The sequence below is a fragment of the Dermochelys coriacea genome, chromosome 5 (genome assembly GCF_009764565.3).
Source record: "Dermochelys coriacea isolate rDerCor1 chromosome 5, rDerCor1.pri.v4, whole genome shotgun sequence".
Lineage (NCBI taxonomy): Eukaryota > Metazoa > Chordata > Testudines > Dermochelyidae > Dermochelys > Dermochelys coriacea.
In genome coordinates this window covers 66,752,408-66,774,774 of record NC_050072.1, presented here as the reverse complement: position 1 = coordinate 66,774,774, position 22,367 = coordinate 66,752,408, and the positions used below count along the sequence as shown (strand labels likewise).

At 41.0% G+C, this 22,367-nt stretch overlaps 1 protein-coding gene across 2 annotated transcripts in view; it reads left to right on the top strand.

The window, feature by feature from the left end:
• The window catches only part of LOC119855859, a 62,564-nt gene that overhangs the window by 25,065 nt on the left and 15,132 nt on the right, over nt 1-22,367 (top strand). For both annotated transcript variants that reach the window (XM_038402699.2, XM_043514162.1), the window contains 2 exons: nt 3,218-3,328; nt 9,844-10,022. In XM_038402699.2, coding sequence (XP_038258627.1) covers nt 3,218-3,328; nt 9,844-10,022 — 290 coding nt within the window. The remainder of the gene's footprint in view (nt 1-3,217; nt 3,329-9,843; nt 10,023-22,367) is intronic.

The window sequence follows — 22,367 nt, the reverse complement described above, 5'->3', positions numbered from 1 at the left end:
ATGTAATTTTGCTCCAGAGCTAAGCTTCCATTCTTTTTAAGAAGGAAATCTCTAGCTGTGATTGTTGTGAAGATTACCTTTACAGTATGAATCAGGTATAAAATGACACTGATGTCATTTTGAAACAGTCATTTTGAGAGAACTGTAAGCTGCTTACACTTCTATCAATGGGGTGTTAACTCTGAACCAGAATGATGACAAAACTAAATGTCAGCATTGCTAATGATTTTACTACTGATGATTTTAGCAGAAATATCAAGTTACCACATGCGCCTATCATTGCTAGAAGTAGTGAAAATGTGGTGACATATCTAGGAACAGCTAGTTGCCATAAAGGGTTGCAAGGTGTCATGATCTGTGGGTCTCAAACTTGGGTCTGCAGGGTTTAAAAGAGCAGCCATGGTCCCACTCTACATCTGGCAGCCTGCAGGTATTTGCTTACCTGGGCCCCATGAACCCAGCCCCACTATGAGGCTCTGCCCCTGCAGATCTATTGGTGGAGTCCCAGAGCAGTTGATTGGTCTGCTGGCCCTACTTAAGACAGCAGCAGGAAGGAACAGGAAGCTGTTCAAACATCTGTGCTCCATCCTGTTCTGGGCTGTGTGCCCTGTGCTTCCAGCTCCCGCTTCCCTGGCATCCTGACCCAGCTGACTCCTGACTCCTGTTTTGTGACTGCAGACTCTGGCTCTAATGGCTAGGTCTGACCACCCACAAACCAGCTGTGATACTAAGCTGGGAAACCAAGAATTAACGTTGCCACCCATACAAAGTTAGTCACCTCTGCTCTTACCCTGCAGGGGGAGAAAAAGAGGAGATGCTTCTTCTCGCTGGTACTAAATAGCTCAGCCTGCTTCTGCTCTGCAGAAACATTCCTCCTGGCCTCTTCTGTCAGTGAATGTAACCCATAATAAGAGTTTATGTAAGGTATCTGGGGCTAGGATGAGGGGACAGTTTTGGCCTGAAGAATACATATGTCATAGATAATACACAGAGAAGTAACACTAATACTGTGTATAACAAAAGAAATTGAAAAATTAAGTAGCTACTGTAAATTATCTATCTCTGCTATTAAGTGTGTTTTTTAAACACTTTTGTTGTTTGAAAAAAATAATTAAAAAGTGACTAGTCTTTAAGGCCAGATTGCTTTATAATTCCATTTCTTCAAAATGTGGCTAATTGTATTAAGGAACAGCATGTGACACCCTTAAGATTTTTTTTTTTTTAACATTTTGAAATAGAAGACTGGGGGACCGTAAATTACCTTTTAAAACCCTGTATGGCATCTTCTAGCCTGATACAACTCAAAATGGCTGAGTTTCCATTTTATACACAGCTGATCTATAATCTGAGTTTTATTTTTCTGAAATAGATAGAGACTCATGCTACTGCTGTGTCTACTACCATTACCATTACCATTAACCTTCTAATTTGCTCCCCACTGCTTATAAACAGCCTCTGAAATATATTGTAGACTCACATTTACTAAATGATGGTGCTTGGGTAATTTAAAATTATATGTATTTTAAACAATAAGGGCATGGAGTGATTTTTCTGAAGAACCTTTTGCATAGTACTTTTGGGAATGCTTAATTACATGCTGAAAAGAAGAAAAAATGAGTCTGAGACACAAGTAGGTAGAATTTAAGTGATCATGCATTAGTGTACCTAAATGGAGCATATTTTCTGCTTATATAACTTATCCTACATTCCTAGCTGGCATTTGCATGAGTCTTTTGTATGTGTGGTTTTCAGGAACTAATGCATAAACAAAAAAGTGATCTCGTAGCAGTTCTGAAGCAGGCACATTTTTACTGTCCCTATGTCAATTGCTTTTTCTCTTAAAGGAGAAAGGTTAAAAATATTTAGCGCAAAATCCTGTTAGCCTTCCTCACATCAGTAGTCCCCAAACAATGGGGTGATGACAGAAACATGGCAAGCAGGATTTAGCCATTGGCATAGAGAGTACAATTTTGAAGCCTGATCAAATGCCCATTGCAGTCAATGGGAGCCTGTTCTCTGACTACACTCAGCCTATTGGTGGTGGAAATAGGGATGCTGGGGATGCTGCTGTGCCTGGCTTGAAGTGGTTTCCATTACATAGAGGGTTTATAGTTTGGTTCAATGACACCAACACCCCCACTACACAAATTGTTCCAGCACCCCTGCCTTAGCCCTTTATTAGATGTGTAGTACCCCAGAACCTTATTTCCCCCAATCTAATAGGGGGAGTTTAACTTTATTCTGATTATTGGGATTTCAGGTAAGAGTGCGAATGTTTATGTAAATGTTTCATGGCAAGGGATATAACCCTATTTTGGACAATGAAGATTTTATCGAAAAGAAGTTCTACTGTATTAAAAATAATATTTTTAAAACCATTTTTGGCTTGCTCAAGTGGAAGTGTTTGCTCAGCATGGTATTTTTCATCTGAAAGTGAATTAAGAATTCCCCCTTTCACTTCTTGATTCCAAAGTGTTTCATATAGTTTCATGCCCACAGGACAAGATACAATAATTAAAATTTTTAAAAAGATGGAGGAAAAATTCTTTGGGAGAAGATGCAGTATGTCTGACAGCATCGTCTTAGGTTAAGCAGGGGCTTGCTCTGAGGTTTATTTTTTATTGAATGTTTACTAAACTGTCCTTTAAAGGGAGAGATGCTGTAAAATCTACTCTGTGTGTGTGTGTGTGTGTGTGTGTGTGTGTGTCAAAAGGGCCTTAAAATTTGTGTGCCCAATATTGTATGCCCAAGGTTTTTCACATGTAAAAATACAGATTAGCATATGCAGATAGCTTTCATGCATTCTAAGGTGCCACAAGTACTCCTTTTCTTTTTGCGAATACAGACTAACACGGCTGCTACTCTGAAACATATAGGGAGACAGGCTTTAGGGGTACAAAGTTAGGCTCTCCATGGAACACAGCACAGATGGATCTCTGCATCTTCAGAGTCCTTTGCATAATAAAAACCTTACAGACGAGGTATAGTTCACTTAAAAAATCTGACTCTATATGTTCATGTACTCAGTGAACACATGACAAAAGAATTGTGTGGAAGAGTGACTGTCAAGTCCCCTCATATTTAAGAGAAACAAGATTTCTGTTAAATATTAGAGAAGTTTATAATTCAAAATACAAACAATATTTCTAATGTAACAGAATTATATACATTGTGGTACCTTCCCTAAATAAAATCCTTTGTTCCTATTTGGTTCTAGACAGTGCAGCTGAGGAAGCAGGGCTTCAGGTGGGCGATATTGTGCTGGCTGTCAATGGAACTGATGTCACCAGCATACCACATTCACAAGCTGCAAATCTGGCAAGAAAGGGTAAGCTTGATCTTATCATTAATTCCGTGAGACAGGATCAATGGACAGTGCAGAGAGCAATTGGACATGATGGTGAATAGACACCATAGAAAACTTCATTAGCAATTTAAGATGTCAGCCCTCTAAATTGAATGTAGAGTCACTTGTTTATCTAGGCCTTGCCAAAACATATGGGGAAATGGACAAACAGGCAACATTATTCTCATTTACTCAGTTTAACAAACAAATTCTTCACAGTTAAGGAATGAGAGAAAAGGAAGGTGATTTAAAAAAATATTTTTAAAATATGCTTCAAAATATTGCTGCTATGACATATTTTGATTTTTTCTGGAATAGACTATAATATTTGTTTGAAAACAGATAGTTTTGTTTAATATCGTAAACAAAAAATCTTGGGATAAAAGATAAATGGCACAAGTTAAGGAGCTGTCTGAGGAGGTAGGATGCTGCAAAGGGATCTCACAAAACTGGGTGACTGAGAAACAAAATGGCAGATGAAATTTAGAGTTAATAAATGCAAAGTAATGCACATTGGAAAACATAATCCCTACTATGTACACAAAATGATGGGGTCTATATTGGCTGTTACCATTGAAGAAAGAGAACTTGGAGTAATTGTGGATAGTTCTCTGAAAACATCCAGTCAATTTGAAGCAGCAATCAAAAAAGCTAACCAAATGTTAGGAACCATTAGGAAAGGGATAGATAATAAGACAGAAAATATCGCAATGTCACTATATAAATCCATGGTACACCCACACCTTGAATACTGTGTGCAGTTCTGATCATCCCATCTCAAAAAGGATATATTAGTATTAAAAAAAAGTACAAAGAAGGGCAACAAAAATTATTGGTGGTATAGAACAGCTTCCATACAAGGAAAGATTAAAAAGACTGGGGCTGTTCAGCTTGGAAAAGAGACGACTGAACGGAGATATGAGAGAGGTCTATAAAATCGTGACTGGTATGGAGAAAGTGAATCAGGAAGTGTTATTTACCTCTTCACCATGATACAAGAACCAAGTGTAACCCAATGAAATTAGTAGTCAGCAGGTTTAAAACAAACAAAAGGAAGTATTTTTTCATATAACACACATTCAACCTGTGGAACTTGTTGCCAGGGAATGTTGTGAAGGCCAAAAGTATAACTGGGTTCAAAAAAGAATTAGATAAATTCATGAAGGATAGGTCCATCAATGGCGGTTAGGGTTAGGGACACAACCCTATGCTCTGGGGTTCGTAAATATCTGACTGCCAGCTGAGGCTGGATGACAGGGGATGGATCACTCAATAACTGCCTTAGTTCTGTTGGTTGCCTCTGGCAGGATAAAACAGGATACTGGCCTAGATAGATCATTAGTCTGACCCAATATGGTCATTCTTATGTTCTTATGTCTGCCTTGTTTATGCCCTTCAGAAGAATGTTTTGCAAATGTCTCATTGTTAGTGAGTGCTTTCTGTAATTAAAAGGAGAGAGAGGCAGCAAATCACAGAAAGGAGCCCAGACAAGTGTTAAAATTTCCACTCCTGTGGCATTTGAAAACACTACAAGCTTGATTCTCCTAATATTTAGAAAGCGAAACAAACTTTGTATTCTATTTCTACTGTCTATGGGTGTCTGTCTGTGGTTTGACATCGGGATGTGATACGAGTGCAGCTGGAAACTGATGGCATAGTGAGATGACAAGATAAAGATCTGGGTTAGATAAGACCCCAATTTTCTCCTTGCTCTAGGTGCTAATATTACCTACTTCTACTATCATTAAAACCTGAGCTAAAATGTCATGTGACAAAGAGCACATTCTGTGATATTGCTTTTGGGGCTCACGCCTCAAAGAGAGATGTCTACTGACAGGGGCCTCTGAGACACCAATATGCTATTTATGTCTGATGTTTCCTCAAAGGGAAAATTCACAGTCTGACTCTATGCGCCCATTAGCAATATCTTTGTTACTGGGGACCCAGGTCTAGTATGGACAGCAGAAAGGTTACTTCAGGGCACAGCATTTTGCAGAAACAAATTGTCAGTGATAATAATCATTCATATTTTTCCGGTAGCAGTAGTGACTAAAACCAAAATACATTCATATTTGCATGTTGAGAGTCAATCTGCTGTAGTCCTTTTAATTCTCCCACATATGATTTTGATAGGGGCTCGAGGGAAATTCAGTAAATTAAAATGTTTTTACAAAACAGTGTCAGAATTATCTTGACTCATAGCAAGTTCTTTAAATATTGAGGACCCATTCATACTGTTAAATTTAAGAGCGTGCCAGCCATTTCCTGGAGAAATTCCTGTTCATGGGGTGGGGGCTGTTTAACTCACCCAAGAAAACTCCCCCATGGTCTGAAACTTGGCTTAACAGCAGTATTCCCAACATCAACTGTCACCACAGAGACATGCAGCCTTAATAGCAAACATTTTGCAAATGAAAATGTGTCATAGTCATAGCTTTCAAGGTTTTTTAGGGATTGCTGTCTGTCCCGGTGCTGCTTAGAAGTTCCATCTGCGTAATAAGGATTTCAGGTCTTTAGGGATAAATACATGCATGTGCTAATAGCATCAAGGTATTGTATGATTATTGTAAAATAGTATCATAGCATTCAGAGGAGAATCGGATCATGAAAAGTTGAGTAGCAGCTGTGTTAGTCTGTATTTGCAAAAAGGAAAGGAGGACTTGTGGCACCTTAGAGACGAACAAATTTATTTGAGCATAAGCTTTCGTGAGCTACAGCTCACTTCATCGGATGCATTCAGTGGAAAATACAGTGGGGAGATTTATATACACAGAGAACATGAAACAATGGGTGTTACCATACACACTGTAAGGAGAGTGATCACTTAAGGTGAGCTATTACCAGCAGGAGAGTGGGGGGGGAGGAAGAAAACCTTTTGTAGTGATAATCAAGGTGGGCCATTTTCAGCAGTTGACAAGAACATCTGAGGAACAGTGCGGGGGGGAAATAACATGGGGAAATAGTTTTACTTTGTGTAATGACCTATCCACTCCCAATCTCTATTCAAGCCTAAATTAATCGTGTCCAGTTTGCAAATTAATTCCAATTCAGCAGTCCTGTAATAGGTGACTTCTGGGTACTCTTCTGCTCTGTCAATCTGTTTCTTCACTTCAGCAGGTGGGTATTATAGTTGTAAGAATTTTTGATAGAGATCTTGTAGGTGTTTGTCTCTGTCTGAGGGGTTGGAGCAAATCCGGTTGTATTGTAGAGCTTAGCTGTAGACAATAGATCATGTGGTGTGATCTGGGTGAAAGCTGGAGGCATGTAGGTAGGAATAGCGGTCAGTAGGTTTCCGGTATAGGGTGGTGGTTATGTGACCATCGCTTATTAGCACCGTAGTGTCCAGGAAGTGGATCTCTTGTGTGGACTGGTTCCAGGCTGAGGTTGATGGTGGGATGGTAATTGTTGAAATCATGGTGGAATTCCTCAAGGGCTTCTTTTCCATGGGTCCAGATGATGAAGATGTCATCAATGTAGCACAAGTAGAGTAGGGGCATTATGGGACGAGAGCTGAGGAAGCGTTGGTCTAAGTCAGCCATAAAAATGTTGGCATACTGTGGGGCCATGCGGGTACCCATGGCAGTGCCACTGATTTGAAGGTATATATTGTCCCCAAATGTGAAATAGTTATGGGTGAGGACAAAGTCACAAAGTTCAGCCACCAAGTTAGCTGTGACATTATCGGGGATACTGTTCCTGATGGCTTGTAGTCCATCTTTGTGTGGAATGTTGGTGTAGAGGGCTTCTACATCCATAGTGGCCAGAATGGTGTTTTCAGGAAGATCACTGATGGATTGTAGTGTCCTCAGGAAGTCATTGGTGTCTCGAAGATAACTGGGAGTGCTGGTAGCATAGGGCCTGAGGAGGGAGTCTACATAGCCAGACAATCCTGCTGTCAGGGTGCCAATGCCTGTGATGATGGGTCATCCAGGATTTCCAGGTTTATGGATCTTGGGAAGCAGATAGAATACCCCAGGTCGGGATTCCAGGGGTGTGTCTGTGTGGATTTGTTCTTGTGCTTTTTCAGGGAGTTTCTTGAGAAAATGCTGTAGTTTCTTTTGTTAACCCTCAGTGGGATCAGAGAGTAATGGCTTGTAGAAAGTGGTGTTGGAGAGCTGCCTAGTAGCCTCTTGTTCATATTCCGACCTATTTATGATGACGACAGCACCTCCTTGTCAGCCTTTTTGATTATGATGTCAGAGTTGTTTCTGAGGCTGTGGATGGCATTGTGTTCTGCACGGCCGAGGTCATGGAGCAAGTGATGCTGCTTTTCCACAATTTCAGCCCATGCACATCAGCGGAAGCACTCTATGTAGAAGTCCAGTCTGTTGTTTTGACCTTCAGGAGGAGTCCACCCAGAATCCTTCTTTTTGTAGTTTTGGTAGGAAGGTCTCAGAGGGTTAGTATGCTGTTCAGAGGTGTGTTGGAAATATTCTTTGAGTCGGAGATGTCAAAAATAGGATTCTAGGTCACCACAGAACTGTATCATGTTCGTGGGGGTGGTGGGGCAGAAGGAGAGGCCCCGAGATAGGACAGATTCTTCTCCTGGGCTAAAAGTTTAGTTGGATGGATTAACAATATTGCTGGGTGGGTTAAGGGAATCACTGTTGTGGCCCCTTGTGGCATGTAGTAGTTTAGATAGCTTAGTGTTCTTTTTCTTTTATAGAGAAGCAAAGTGTGTGTTGTAAATGGCTTGTCTAGTTTTTGTAAAGTCCAGCCACGAGGAAGTTTGTGTAGAAGGTTGTTTTTTTATGTGAGTATCCAGTTTTGAGAGCTCATTCTTAATCTTTCCCTGTTTGCTGTAGAGGATGTTGATCAGGTGGTTTCGCAGTTTCTTTGAGAGTGTGTGGCACAAGCTGTCAGCATAGTCTGTGTGGTATGTAGATTGCAATGGATTTTTTACCTTCAGTCCTTTTGGTATGATGTCCATCTGTTTGCATTTGGAAAGAAAGATGATGTCTGTCTGTACCTGTATGAGTTTTTTCACGAAGCTGATAGATTTCCACTCCATATGGCTAAATTCAGTGCCTTGCATAATGATAGGTTTCAGAGTAGCAGCCGTGTTAATCTGTATTTGCAAAAAGAAAAGGAGTACTTGTGGCACCTTAGAGACTAACAAATTTATTTGAGCATAAGCTTTTGTGAGCTACAGCTCACTTCATCTGATGCATTCAGTGGAAAATCACATTAGCCACACTATCAGAGGCTCGTTCACCTGCGCATCTACCAATGTGATATATGCCATCATGTGCCAGCAATGCCCCTCTGCCATGTACATTGGTCAAACTGGACAGTCTCTACGTAAAAGAATAAATGGACACAAATCAGACATCAAGAATTATAACATTCAAAAACCAGTTGGAGAACACTTCAATCTCTCTGGTCACTCGATTACAGACCTAAGAGTGGCTATTCTTCAACAAAAAAACTTCAGAAACAGACTCCAACGAGAGACTGCTGAATTGGAATTAATTTGCAAACTGGATACAATTAACTTAGGCTTGAATAGAAACTGGGAGTGGATGGATCATTACACAAAGTAAAACTATTTCCCCATGTTATTTCCCCCCACCTCCACCCCCCACCCCCAACTGTTCCTCAGACGTTCTTGTCAACTGCTGGAAATGGCCCACTTTGATTATCACTACAAAAGGTTTTCTTCCTTTCTCCCCGCTCCCCCTAACTCTCCTGCTGGTAATAGCTTACCTTAAGTGATCACTCTCCTTACAGTGTGTATGGTAACACCCATTGTTTCATGTTCTCTGTGTATATAAATCTCCCCACTGTATTTTCCACTGAATGCATCCGATGAAGTGAGCTGTAGCTCACAAAAGTTTATGCTCAAATAAATTTGTTAGTCTCTAAGGTGCCACAAGTCCTCCTTTTCTTTTTGATCATGAAAACACATTTTCAGCTAGCCTAGCAATCTAACGTCACTTTTGAGGAATTCCCATCAGCCAACTAAGGAGCGGGGGGAGGGTAGGGACAGTGCAGATTGGGCGCATATCCAGTACTCCATAGCCTGGAGGGTGGTTGATACAGAAGTTGTGGCAATCCAGGAGGACTCCTACATGCAAAGAAAGAATTCCCAAGGAACATATTTAAGAGATTAAGGGCTAAAGTTTCACAGGAGCCTCCTAAGCTGCACCCACAACATTTCTGTGTGAATTCACATTTCTGCACACAAATCTGGATTTGGATTTACAAGTGTCCCCTTCAGGTATATATGCAGTTACCAGCTTTTTCCCTCAAATGTAGGCTTTGCAATCACATACAGGTACACACGAAAAATGTGCAGGCCTAACTTCAGAGGCTTCTTTGGAAACTGGGTCCTGAAGGTACAATGCTGTCTCCAGTACAAAATGGAGTTCAGATTTTTTTTCTGTTCATTCCTTGTTTTATATTTCTACGAGGAAAGAGGATACACTTTTTAATATAGTTTAATTGTTATTTCCAGTTCTGGTCCACTCTCAAATATTTGTAATGAAAAATTTCAGGCCCTGATATCTTGACTCTCTTGGTTGGATCAGACATCAGCCGCTGTCCCAGCACTCCCAGGCCAACATGTCGAGGATATTTGCACAAGCGAACTCACTCGGGGATACTGAAGGGCTGGAGGAAGAGATGGTTTGTGCTGAAACATGATGGCTGCCTTTACTACTACAAACACAAGAAGGTAAAGAGAAGAGAGTATGTTGAGAAAGCAAACAGTGCCATAGTTTACAATGGAGAGGTGCAGCAGTGTTGTACTCAGACATGCAATGGAAGTGTGTTCAGATATATTGACATGTAACTCCTAGAACTGCTATCACCTGGATGGGTATTTTCTGCATAGATGCTAAAAGGAGGCTCCCTCACTTCAAGCTGATGGCCAAATTCTACCTTCGTTTATGCCCATGCAACTCCTTTGAAGACATTAATTCAAGAATAGCAATGTTAGGCTTTGGTGAATTCTAATTCTATCCCATGGTTAGGGTTCTACAGTGTGTTATGAACAAAGACAGAACACAGGCTCAAAGAGACATTAAGTGGGGTGGTAACTTTGGAAGTGCAGAAGCTCTAGACCCACTTCCTGAGATAAATATTTTTAAAATTAGCCATAAGCATGGGACTCCTGCACGCATGTGAAAACTTGTGGAGGGACCAGCCACAGCAAGACTGGGATGTACAGGTACTGCACAAGATTTATGCCATAGCTAGCACTAGGCTCCCCGAAAAGAAAGCCAGCTGGTGCCCCATAAGGGATAATGTCTGAACTAACCAAAATTTCTCCCAAGACTTCCACTGCAGTGTGGACCTCTGTACACACCTTTACAATGGCATGATCTAGGTTTAAATCAGCAGACTGGCAAGATGGTGGCTTACTGTTTGTGTCAAATATAAATATATGAGTGCTTCTAAGTTTCTTCTTCTTTGTAATTATATGAAGAGATTCAAAAATCTTTAACATAAATTACAGTTTCCCTTTAAATCTGCTACCCTGAGCACCACTGTAACAGAAGTTCATATTTTAAATACTGCTGGACAGTTCCTAAAGGTTCCAATGGTTGCGTTTCCACCTGTGTCCAGAAGGTGGCGTATTTTGATAACGGATATTTTTCAGAGCTGCTATGCCTAGAAGAGCAGCTGAATTCATCTGTTACACAATCCTATTATAGCACAATTTGCAAGGCACTTTAGTAAGCGTTGGATATAATGACAAGTTACCAGTCCCTTCCCTTATGTAACTTTGCAACAAAGTTACTCAAGCAGAAAGTTATGTTTCCAAAATTAAATATACTGATTTCTAAGTGTGTCTATTTTTGGTCTTTTGTAGTAAAACACTTTATAGCTTATAAAAAGATACACGCCAACCAGCTCAAGCATTAGTTCCCCCCATTTTAAAGCAAAATTAAATGCAGGAAGATATGAGGGTCAAATTCAGGGCTAGAGCCTTAGCTCTGTGGAGCTATGCTGAGTTACACCACCTGAGGATCTGTCTATCCTTCATGCTGGAGTAAACCCATCTTCTAGGGAGGTCTCTAGGCCAAATAACATAAATGGTGGTGTCAGCTGGCCAGAAAATATTTGTAAGTAGATGCAAGGGATAAATTAGAGTAACTCGCATTGCCTTGGCAGTCAATGGATGTGCAACGTAAGCGTAATGTATACAGTAAGGGGTGCATTGAGAGACATAGCAGGCAGAAAATAATAGGAAGATGTAATATACAGCAGGCCCCACTCTCTAACATATATCCTCCTTTCAGTTGCTTTTCCTATTATTACCATTTCTCCCCCCATCCAGTGCACCCTCTCTCAGATGTATGTTGCACACCTCCTGAATGATTAATCACTGGAGTACTACTGACATAAAACTGGAATGAAGCAGGGATGAATTCAACTCTTCGTGTTTTCGGTTATTCCTAATGTTCTCCTTTACGTAGGACTAACATGTCAACTTCAGACAGATAAGCAATCGCCCAGAAACTGAGGCCCCCTTTTGCAGCATTCTAACTTGTGCCCATGGCATAGAACTTTTAGGAACAGGGAAAAGCCTAGTGCTCCGAACACATATATCTTTTTAATTGGTCTATCGTAATTGTACCTTCTTGTATAGGTGTGTTTTTTCTCTTGCATAATTGCAACCCTTAATCCCCTTTTTCAATAGAAACAAATCTAGCTCCATTTTGTACTAATTTATATTTTAGGCTTCATCAACCTTCTCTGGGAACTTATGCTAGGGCCTGTGCCAGCTTCCATCAGCATAGTCCTGGCATAGGCCCCTGTAATGGAAAGTCAATCCCTGGTAGTACGGATGCTGCAGCACATAGCACCAGAACCACTCAAATGTACGTTGCAGGCCAGGGAAGGCGTATTGCCAAACCAATGGGGAATAGAGAGATGCTGTGAATCAGCACATCTCCTCAGCTGCCTACACTAGCAGAACTCCTACAGAGCCCCTAGTGGAAGAAATACCACCTACATTGAAACAGGTTTCAGAGTAGCAGCTGTGTTAGTCTGTATTCGCAAAAAGAAAAGGAGTACTTGTGGCACCTTAGAGACTAACAAATTTATTTGAGCATAAGCTTTCATGAGCTACAGCTCACTTCATCGAAGTGAGCTGTAGCTCACAAAAGCTTATGCTCAAATAAATTCACCTACATTGAATCTTCCTGGTAGGCACTGGTCCCAGTGCAGTTTGCACCTTCATGTGGTGACATCTGGCAGCAGATATTTATGATGCTTTTACATAAAGAATTTGAATTACTCCAGTGTAAACTGGTGTGACTCAGAACAGATTTTGGTACTGTATATCTAGGCTTATAATGGAGTTTGTGCACTGGACTAAAATGACCCTTTACAGTAGTTGTAACATTTAGTTAGCACTCAGGAGGCGGATTGGTCAGAGAGGGGCACATCACTTCTATTAACTACATGAGCTATCAGCTCAGCTTGACTCTGCTCAGGCCTCTGTTGGGCATGCTTAATACAAGCATTAGCATATTAACTCTTATCTTATTTGCATAGCCACAGCTTCAATTAGGGTTGCCAACTTTCTACTCAAACAAAACTGAACATCCTTGCCCTGCCCCACCCCTCCTCTGAGGCCTCGCTCACTCCATCCCCCCTCCCTCTGTCGCTCTCTCCCCCCACCCTCACTCACTCGCTCATTTTCATTGGGCTGGCTCACAGAGTTGGGGTTGCAGGAGGGGGTGCGGGCTCTGGCTGGGGGTGCGGACTCCAGGGTGGGGCCAGAAAATGAGGAGTTCAGAGTGCAGGAGTGGGCTCCAGGCTGAGGCAGTGGGTTGGGATGCAAGAGGGGGTGAGGGCTCTGGCTGGGGGTGTGGGCTCTGGGATGGGGCCAGGGATTAGGGATGCAGGAGGGGGCTCTGGGGTGGAGCCAAGAGGTTCAGAGTATGGGAGGGGGCTCTGGGTTGAGGCAGGAGGTTGGGGTGTGGGAGGAGGTATGGGCTGGGCTGGGGGTGGGGCCAGAAATGAAGGGTTCAGGATGCAGCGGGTTCAAAGGTGGCTCTGGGATGGGGCAGGGCATTGGGTTGTGGGAGGGGAGGGGAGGACTCTGGCTGGGGATGTGGGGTTTGGGGTAAAGAAGGGTATTCCGGGCTGGGACCCAGGGGTTCAGAGGGCAGGAGGAGGATCAGGGCTGGGGCAGGGGGTTGGGGTATGGGGGGACTCAGGGGTGTAGGCTCTGGGCAGCACTTTCCTCAAACAGCTCCTGGAAGCAGCGACATGTCACCCTTCAGGCTCCTACATGGAGGCGGGGCCAAGTGGCTCTGCACACTGCCCCATCCACAGGTGCAGCTCCCATTGGCTGTGGTTCTCAGCCAATGTGAGCTCTGGGGGCAGCACTTGGGGTGTGAGCAGCGTGCAGAGCCCCCTGGCTGACCCTACACCTAGGAGCCAGAGTGGGGACATGCCGGCTGCTTCTTGGGAGCCTGCTAGCCCCGCTGCACAACACCGCCAACTGGACAGTCCTCAGCCCAGTCAGCAGTACTGACCAGAACCACCAAGATCCCTTTTTGACCGGGTGTTCTGGTCGAAAACCAGGCACCTGGTCACCCTAGCTACAATGGTAACTTGATACCTGTCCTTACAGTATTGACTCTCTAGGGCAGGAGATGTTGCATGTCTATTATACTGTTTAGCCATTTTTTACATAAATATCAGGGCTAGACAGAAAATGGAAGTGATTTCTGTGGAAATTTCTCCTTTTGGGAGGGGTAGGAAATCAAAATATTTTGATTCAGAAATGCTGCTGTGGTACCTTCTGCTTCCATTTGTATAGGTTAGGCTTCAGGGTTGGACTACATCTCCCATAATGCACCACAGTCTCTCCTCTTGTTGAGCGGAGGCAATATATAATCTGAGTCCCTGGCTATGGTGCATAATGGAATATATAGTTTAGCTGAGGAGCACAGCCCATAGAGGAGAATAGAGACATGAGGAAACCAAACTACAACGCCCATGAGGTACCATGGTAGCATATTCAAACTGAAATATTTTGGTATTCAGGTACTCTTTTTTGACAAAAAATAAAAAATGTCCATGGAAAGCAGGCACTTTTTGCAAAAAAAAATTCATTTTGTTGAAAACTCGGTTTTCTGACAAAAAACCAGGTTGAACCAAGAATGTTCTACCAGCCCCAACTAATATATAGCGGCAATTCACAAATTCAAAAAAATGATATAATGTAAATTTGTAGGCACTAAACTGCACCATATTTGTTACTTTATATTAAATATTCCTGAAGTATGAGGAAGAGTGGTGAGTGCACTTCAGAAAGACTTCACTTTGAAAAACTTTTAATTTATTCTTTTCAGGGATTCTAAGGGATCCTTAGAAGCTCACCACAGATACAAGAGCTCACATTCAAAACACAAGTATAAGATGATGGGATGATTTAGTTGGGGTTGGCCCTGCTTTGAGCAGGGGGTTGTACTAGATGACCTCCTGAGGTCTCTTCCAACCATAATCTTCTATAATTCTAAAGAAAAAGGATGGGCTTCCTGAAATATCTTAGGACAGAGTTTATTTTTATTTTCACTGAAAATTCATATATGAAGCTGATCAGATTCAGAGTCAACCACCCACTCTTTGCTGCCACCACTCTAGAAAGGACTCATTTCTCCATTCAGGACTGATTAGCTTCCGGTAGTTACACTAAGGGAGCAACAACCTTCAGTCACCATCCTTGTGGCGTTTGCATATAAAGTAGGATTCTCAGTGTAGAAAGTTGAACAAATCTCACAGACAGTGAGGGGAAAAACTTCAAAAAAAGTTCTGAGACCAGATTTATTTTTGTAGCTCAGATAATCATTTGAACAATCCCAGCCTTGGAAGGTCCTGCAGCCCTCCTCCCCACAAAACTCCTTTCCCCAAGAGGCAGTGGCTCCTCCTATGTGATCCTGCTTCTTGGTGAGCTATAGCAGCCTGCTACCCCCTCTGACAATTGCAGGGAGAGCCTGCTGTACCTTTTTTCTCCATCTGGCATTGTCAGTAGGCAACCTGATAGGCCTTTCTCTCCACCTCCACTGAGATTCCTATCAAACACTAGCCAACTAGTAATGGTTACACTAGAGGGCAATAGGAGCTAGCAGACTTTATTTAATTATTAATAAAACAAAAAACTTCTAAATGATTCAGACCCATCAAACTGTGCACATAACTCACCTATGTAACTACATGATCTTATTTCGTTAACCCTCTCATGAGCCCTGTTCTTTTGTTATCCTTGCTTGTTGCATAATAGATTCGTATTGCTTGGGGAAGGGTGTCAAGCTGTGTGTTTGTGCAACTACTAGCACAATGGGGCCTCTCTCCTGACTGGGGTCTCCAGAAGCCACCACAATACAAATAATAATAATAATCTAGCAGGGGAAGGCAGCAGCATGGCAGGCCCTCTCTACCTCTTGGGGGAGAGAGGATGTCTTCCCTCCCCCTTGCCCCATCAGTCAATAACCAATAGGCCAGAAGGGACAATTGTGATCATCTAATCAGACCCCCGTTTAACACAACCCATAGAACTTCCCCAAAATAATCTCTAGAGCATATTTTTTAGAAAAACATCCAATCTTGATTTAAAAATTGTCAGTGATGGAGAATCCACCACAACCCTTGGTAAATTGTTCGAATGGTTAATTACCCTCACAGTCAAAAATTGATGTCTTATTTTCAGTCTGAATTTGTCTAGCTTCAATTTACAACCATTAGCTCATGTTATGCTCTGCTAGACTGAAGAGTTCATTATTAAATATTTGTTTCACATGTAACTATTTAGAGACTGTAATCAAGTCATCCCTTAACCTGCTCTTTGTTAAAATAAATCAATTGAGTTCCTTGAGTCTATCAGTATAAGGCAGGTTTTCTAATCCTTTAATCATTCTAGAGGCTCTTCTCTGAACCCGCTCCAATTTATCAACATCCTTTTTGAACTGTGTCTCTTGAACTCTTGAATAATATTCCATCCGTGGTCACACAAGTGCCAAATACAGCAGTAAAATAACCTCTCTACTCCTATCTGAGATTCCCCTGTTCATGCATCCCAGGATTGCATTAGTTCTTTTGGCCACAGAATTACATTGGGAGTTCATGTTCGGCTAATATCCATTATGACACCTATCAAATCTTTTTCAGGGTCACTGATTCCCAGTACAGAACCTCCCCCCACCTTTCCGGAGTGGCTAGTAGGCCCCTTTTGCTTGTTCTGGGATGGGCTTGTATACTGACTCCATTTTAGTCCAGTTGAGAGGAATCCAGAAATATCTCAGCCTTCCTCCAATCATTTCTTTTGGCCTCAAATAAAGTATCAAACCAAATCAAAACTCTCAAAAGGGTTTAACTGAGTTAAGTACTATTATTGGGTTACAGGGGTTTTTTTTTAAGTAGAGAGTTTCTTATTTCATCCAAACCAGTTCACCCATCTCTACCCTTTGGAACTAAAGAAACTGTAGTCATGCCTTCTGTACAATCTTCTTTTCTCACTCAACCAGCTATTCAGTACTCCTTGGGAGCTCCATCAGGTAGAGTTCTAACTAACATGAGCTAGTGACAAGAAGTGTTCCTCATTGTTACTGGGATTTGTATTTGACTTCATAAAGACTCCATATTTTTCCTCTAACCACCTGATTTATTTTAAAGAATGTTGTTTTTTTTACAACCCTCCCTGACTTGTTATGTTTAGATTGTAGGTTCTTTGGGTCAGGAAATATGCTTTTATCTGTGTTAGTAAAGGGTATGTAAATCTAGAGCATGGCATAAATGTTTTGTATTAATAATTATTATTCATCTTCTTGCCTTAGCAGTCTTTGTACAATAGGGACACATGCTGCATCAGTTCATGCAGTTCTTGTCAATCATCAGCTCTCCCTCTTTTTCTTTACTCCAAAGAATATCTTAAAGTACAATGTTGCAATACTTATTTATTTAAACTATTTTTAAACACCTAAAAAACATGAAGCCCTCTCAACTGCTTCTTGTGGTCTGATGGACCTTTGAAGAGCTCTTTACATAGGTACCTTTTCAGTCTGGTCTTCCTAATGCACTTCTTCACTTTTTGATAGATCCAGTTTCTAAATGAAGTCAATGGGATCTGAATAAGGCCTTTTGACACTGTCATTTCTTCTGGGTATAATTTCTGCCAGTACAAGGGAAGAACAGTAGATAAGTCTGGCACATCCCTCTCTCTTTTCCAACAGAATTACAAATTATGCTCTTATTTTTACTCAAGAGTTATATGTCCATGTCAACTATAAGATAAAGCGTGAAACATTATGTCCCCAGCCTCAGCTCACTGATGAAGACGGATTCTTCCACTTAGTGGATGTAAGACATTCTTTAAAACAATACACAGAGGACAAAAGTACTTTCAAAAAGACATTTGCATATCTCCTTCCAACAAATTAGTTGGATTTACCAATTTCTAAGTATAGCCAGGCCCAGATTCTGATCACAAAAATGTAAGTTTTACATTGGTGTAATTCCTCTGACCTCAACTAATTTACTCCAGATTTAGAGCAGGGTAAGTGAGAAGAGAATTGGATCCTCTGCTTACAACAGATAGGTTACAGATTGCGATTTTGAACTCAGCTCTTGTTTTAGTTCATATCAGCAAACACTAAGAGGTGAAGGGATGTCCTCCTTCAGCTCTATTTTCCAGACATGTGGGTCAAAAACTGAAGTTATCCAACCTGAAATTTGCTTTTCCATACCACAGAAAAATTATAAAAAAAAAAGTTAAACTAATTGCCCTGATATTCACGCAGTTGTTTATATAATAATTTGCCCATATGGTGGTTGTTGAAAACTTATTCTCGCCCTTCACACATTTGTGAAATGATATCTATATTTCAGTCACGTTGTCTGCAAGGCCATTTTGTCATCCCTTTAGAGAGTTGATGTCACTGGCCTATATTCTGCAAGCAATTATGTATATGAGTAGCTTTATACAAGTGATCGTCTCATTGGATTCAGCAGGGACTACTCATGGGCATGTCTGCAATATCAGAGTCAGAGTGGGAACATTGGGCCAGATGCTCAGCATAAATTGCTGCCGGTTCATTGGCTTCAATGGAGCTACGATTATTTATGCTGAGAATCTGATCCATTGCTTCCAGGTCCTTCCCCTGGGAAGTTAGGCACCTGGGTGCTTTTTAAAATCTCTCTGGTCTCCTATCTGCATCTTTAGACACTTAAATACCTTTACAAATCTGGCCCTTAAACTCTCTCTTCCCCCACCTTTGAATCCCCCACTGTACTAGACACAAATTAACTCACAGATATCCCCAAAAATGTTAAGTCTGTGGAGTCTGTATTCCTCTCTTTATAGCTGGTATGTTTTTGTTAATGAACTACATACACAATATTTTTGATTCACTGGGGAAGTGATGGGACAGAATTCTTCTTCCCCATCATGAAAATGTGTTTGGTTTCTATCAACAATAGAGTACAGATCTCACAGATTTGAAGAAGTCATTCCAGTTATTTATTATACAAGAAACTCAACACACTGGAGTTAAATACAAACAAAATGGTGATGGAGGATCATACAAGAATTTACTAAACTGCTGAAAATAACTTCCAAATTCAAGACTTCAGCCATTTGTGTTTATAAATCAATTTGTCACTGAATAAGAAAGATTAAAAGAAAATACAGCATGTGGCGCCATGATTCTAGAAAGAAAGAGTGGACTTCATAGGATTTTGAGAAACCAACAAAAAACATGTATTCATAAAAAAAGAAAAACTTAAAACACTAATCTATAATGTCTTGATATTAATGTCTTGTCCTTAATATTTACTGCCTAGAGCTTTAGCATAAGCACATATAGGACAAGAAGAGAGCGAGAGAGACACAGGCAGGTAATTGAAATGGAGACTGAACTAAAAGTAATTCAGACTGTAGTATATGGGGAGCTACAAAGATGACCATCCTCAAATGTGAAAGTATGGCATTTATGTGTGTCTCCAAAAGAAACTAATTGGCATTTCCAGAAATTACAGACCACCTAAATTATAGTCTAGATTGAGTTAGTGCCCTTCAGTTGCTCATACTTTTATTACATTTTTATTTATTCCATCTGCTTTCTCAATTCCACCAGTTGAGAATGGTGTGGAACTTTGTAATCATACTTTTTAAAATAAGGAAGATGATGTTGATGGCAACATTTTGGATGGCCTGGAGGTGAGAAAATTGACAGAATGGATGGTGGAGAGAAGGAGGCTTCTGTAATTAGGCTAGGAAATTACCAAAACATGGATTAATGTCTTGGCTGGGAATGGAATAAATTTTGGAGATGATGTAAAGACAGAAGTGGCATGGGTAGGAAAAGAGGTAATTGGCTTAGTTTGCAGCAAGGGAGATTCAGATTTGATATTTGGAAAAAATGTAACTATAAGGATTGTTCAGCTGTGGAACAGATTACCTACAGAGGTTGTGGAATCTCTGTCAGTGGAGAGTTTTAAGAACAGATTGAACAGACACCTGTTAGACCGGGGTGCTGGAACAATTTTTATATTGGAGATGCTGAGAGCCATTGAAACAAATTATAAACCATGTATCTGATGGAAACCACTTCAAGCCAGGGGATGCTGCAGCACCCCCAGCACCCATGCTATTAGGGATGATCTAAGTATATTTAATCTTGCCTCGGTGTGGAGGGTTGGATTAGATGACTTCTTGAGCCCTACATTTCTATAATTTTATGATCTATGGAGGGCCTGGACATGAGTGAAGATGGAAACAGAGGAATAAAAACTGATACCACTCTTCCATTTAGATCCTCCAGCACATGCAGCCCAAGTCTCACAATTCTGGCCTTCCATATATTTCTTTCACAGTTATAATACTCTGAAACATGCTACCTGCAGAGAAACCTGCAATAGGCACACTGCTGCCTTAACTAAGGAGTGTCTCTGTACTCCCAGTATCTCAGTGAAGGAGAAGACAATACACTTTGTATCAGTCACCATGCTTATATATAGCACAGTTTAAAAAAAACTGCATTTTGTAGGCTCCCAGGTTCAGTGCTTGTAGGAAGCCCTGAGGTACAGGGTGACTGCGTGACAGCTTGAGTATTGAGGGGAGAGAGGAAAGAATGGATTGTGCATTTCACAACAACAGAATCTCCTTCCAGCCAATAAAGGTGATTAGAGCCCAGTCTAATAAACAAGTATTATATCACCTCGCCTGAATGAGAGATGTTGTATCATGTCTGTCTCTATTACAGAACCTGTGCCAATCCATCTGAATAGTTCAATCGATCTTCTCTTCTCTACATAAGATATATTTAATGCATTGAACTCTGTGGCAGCTAGATGCCACATAGATAGTTATAGAGCATCAGTTCCAACCGAGAGGTTCCTAATCTAGGTCTCTCCCTCATTCATGGTGGTTTCTTCAGTGGAATAGTTTTGCTTTGTTTCTTGGATGGTTGTTGCTAGCCAGTGTGCAACTGCCTTTATTAGGGGATGCCCCAATGTGTTAGTAGATTTGCCCAACATCTTTCTTGTTCAGAATACCATGAAAGCATCAAATTTCTGTTTCTTTTAGGTCCAAACAATGCTTAATATTAACAACATTTACACACAGACAGACACATGCCTCTGACCAGATGGATGCAGGTCTCCTTTCTTCTGTTTTGTTCATATCTGAGTTTGACACATCACTTCACTCCCATGCTGTACAGAACAGGGGATAATTAGGAATAATAAAGTGAAAACATCTCCTAATTGGACAGAGCAATTTTCAGGTAGCTTTAACGTAGGTAGCCCTCTACTTTCCAAAGTGCCAAATCAGCCTCCACCTCGCCTCTACATTTTGGGACTGTGCACTACAGAGATGACAGCTTAGTACAATTGTAGAAATCTGAAAATCAGACAATATGGTACATGCTCTCTGTTGATTGCACACGCACGCAATATAGCATCAGAATGAGAGAGAGAGAGAGTCCTTTTAAATTATCCTAATTTCTTTTGGTATATTCAGATTCCAATTACTGTAACAAGAAAGAAATCTTCTGCCTACTGTGTGTGGACCTTTCACAGCATTTCAGTCTGACAAAGATCCAGTCCTTTGTTCTCTTATACAGGCCTCGGTATTCATTGCTAAGCCTAAGCTCTTCGTATAAAAGGCTTAGCTATAAATAGATTTAGGACTGAGCCATTGCTTGTAGAGATACCACTTGTATTTGTTCTTCATTCTTGCTCAGAGCTTTATCATCACAATCAGGGAGCTGCCACATTATTTCCAGACAGCATACAATCTGATTTCTTCTGTGCACCTTTCATGCCTCCCACTGCTACAGGACATATTTCTCAATTTACATTTAAAAGGCTACTTACTCCTGAGTCTCCTCCATTTCTTCTGAATTCCTCTCATTGATAAATAAAAAAATACTGTTCACTGATGTGATGCATAAGTTGCATTTGGTAGACCAGCAGGTTGCATGATCTTACCCAGAGACCTAGTCACACACATGGATACATAACTTATCCTGATTCAGATAGTCTCAAACTCTGCCCATTGATTGTTCCTCCTATGGGGTTTGATCTTGTAAAATGCTGATTACTTCTTATGAGGTAAGGCACCCTGCAGTTGACCCTTACAGGAAATGTAAACAGTCAACAGTGTTTTCATTAGTTAACTTTTGCTGATGCTACACAGAGGCCTGATGAAAAACAGCAGCAAAAGGACCCAAACTGGACTTGAAAATTAATCATATTAGTGTTCATATAGCAACAAAACTGCCTGTCTGTATCCATGGATGGCTGCACTATGGTTCATATGTGGTATACATGGGAGATTGAAAACTGGAATCACTTTTTCACTCTTTTCTTTTTTCTTGGCCTGTCTCAGGTATTTTTCCTCTCACTAAGATTTATTCCTCTTTTTAGATGTCTATTGTTTTCAAAAAATAAGTATTTTTTCATTAAATTAATATTTGTGAAAGGTGCCACGCATACAGCTCCGGAGACTAAAGTCTTCTATTTATTGACAGGAAAAGTAAGTCTCATGCTCTCCCAGCAA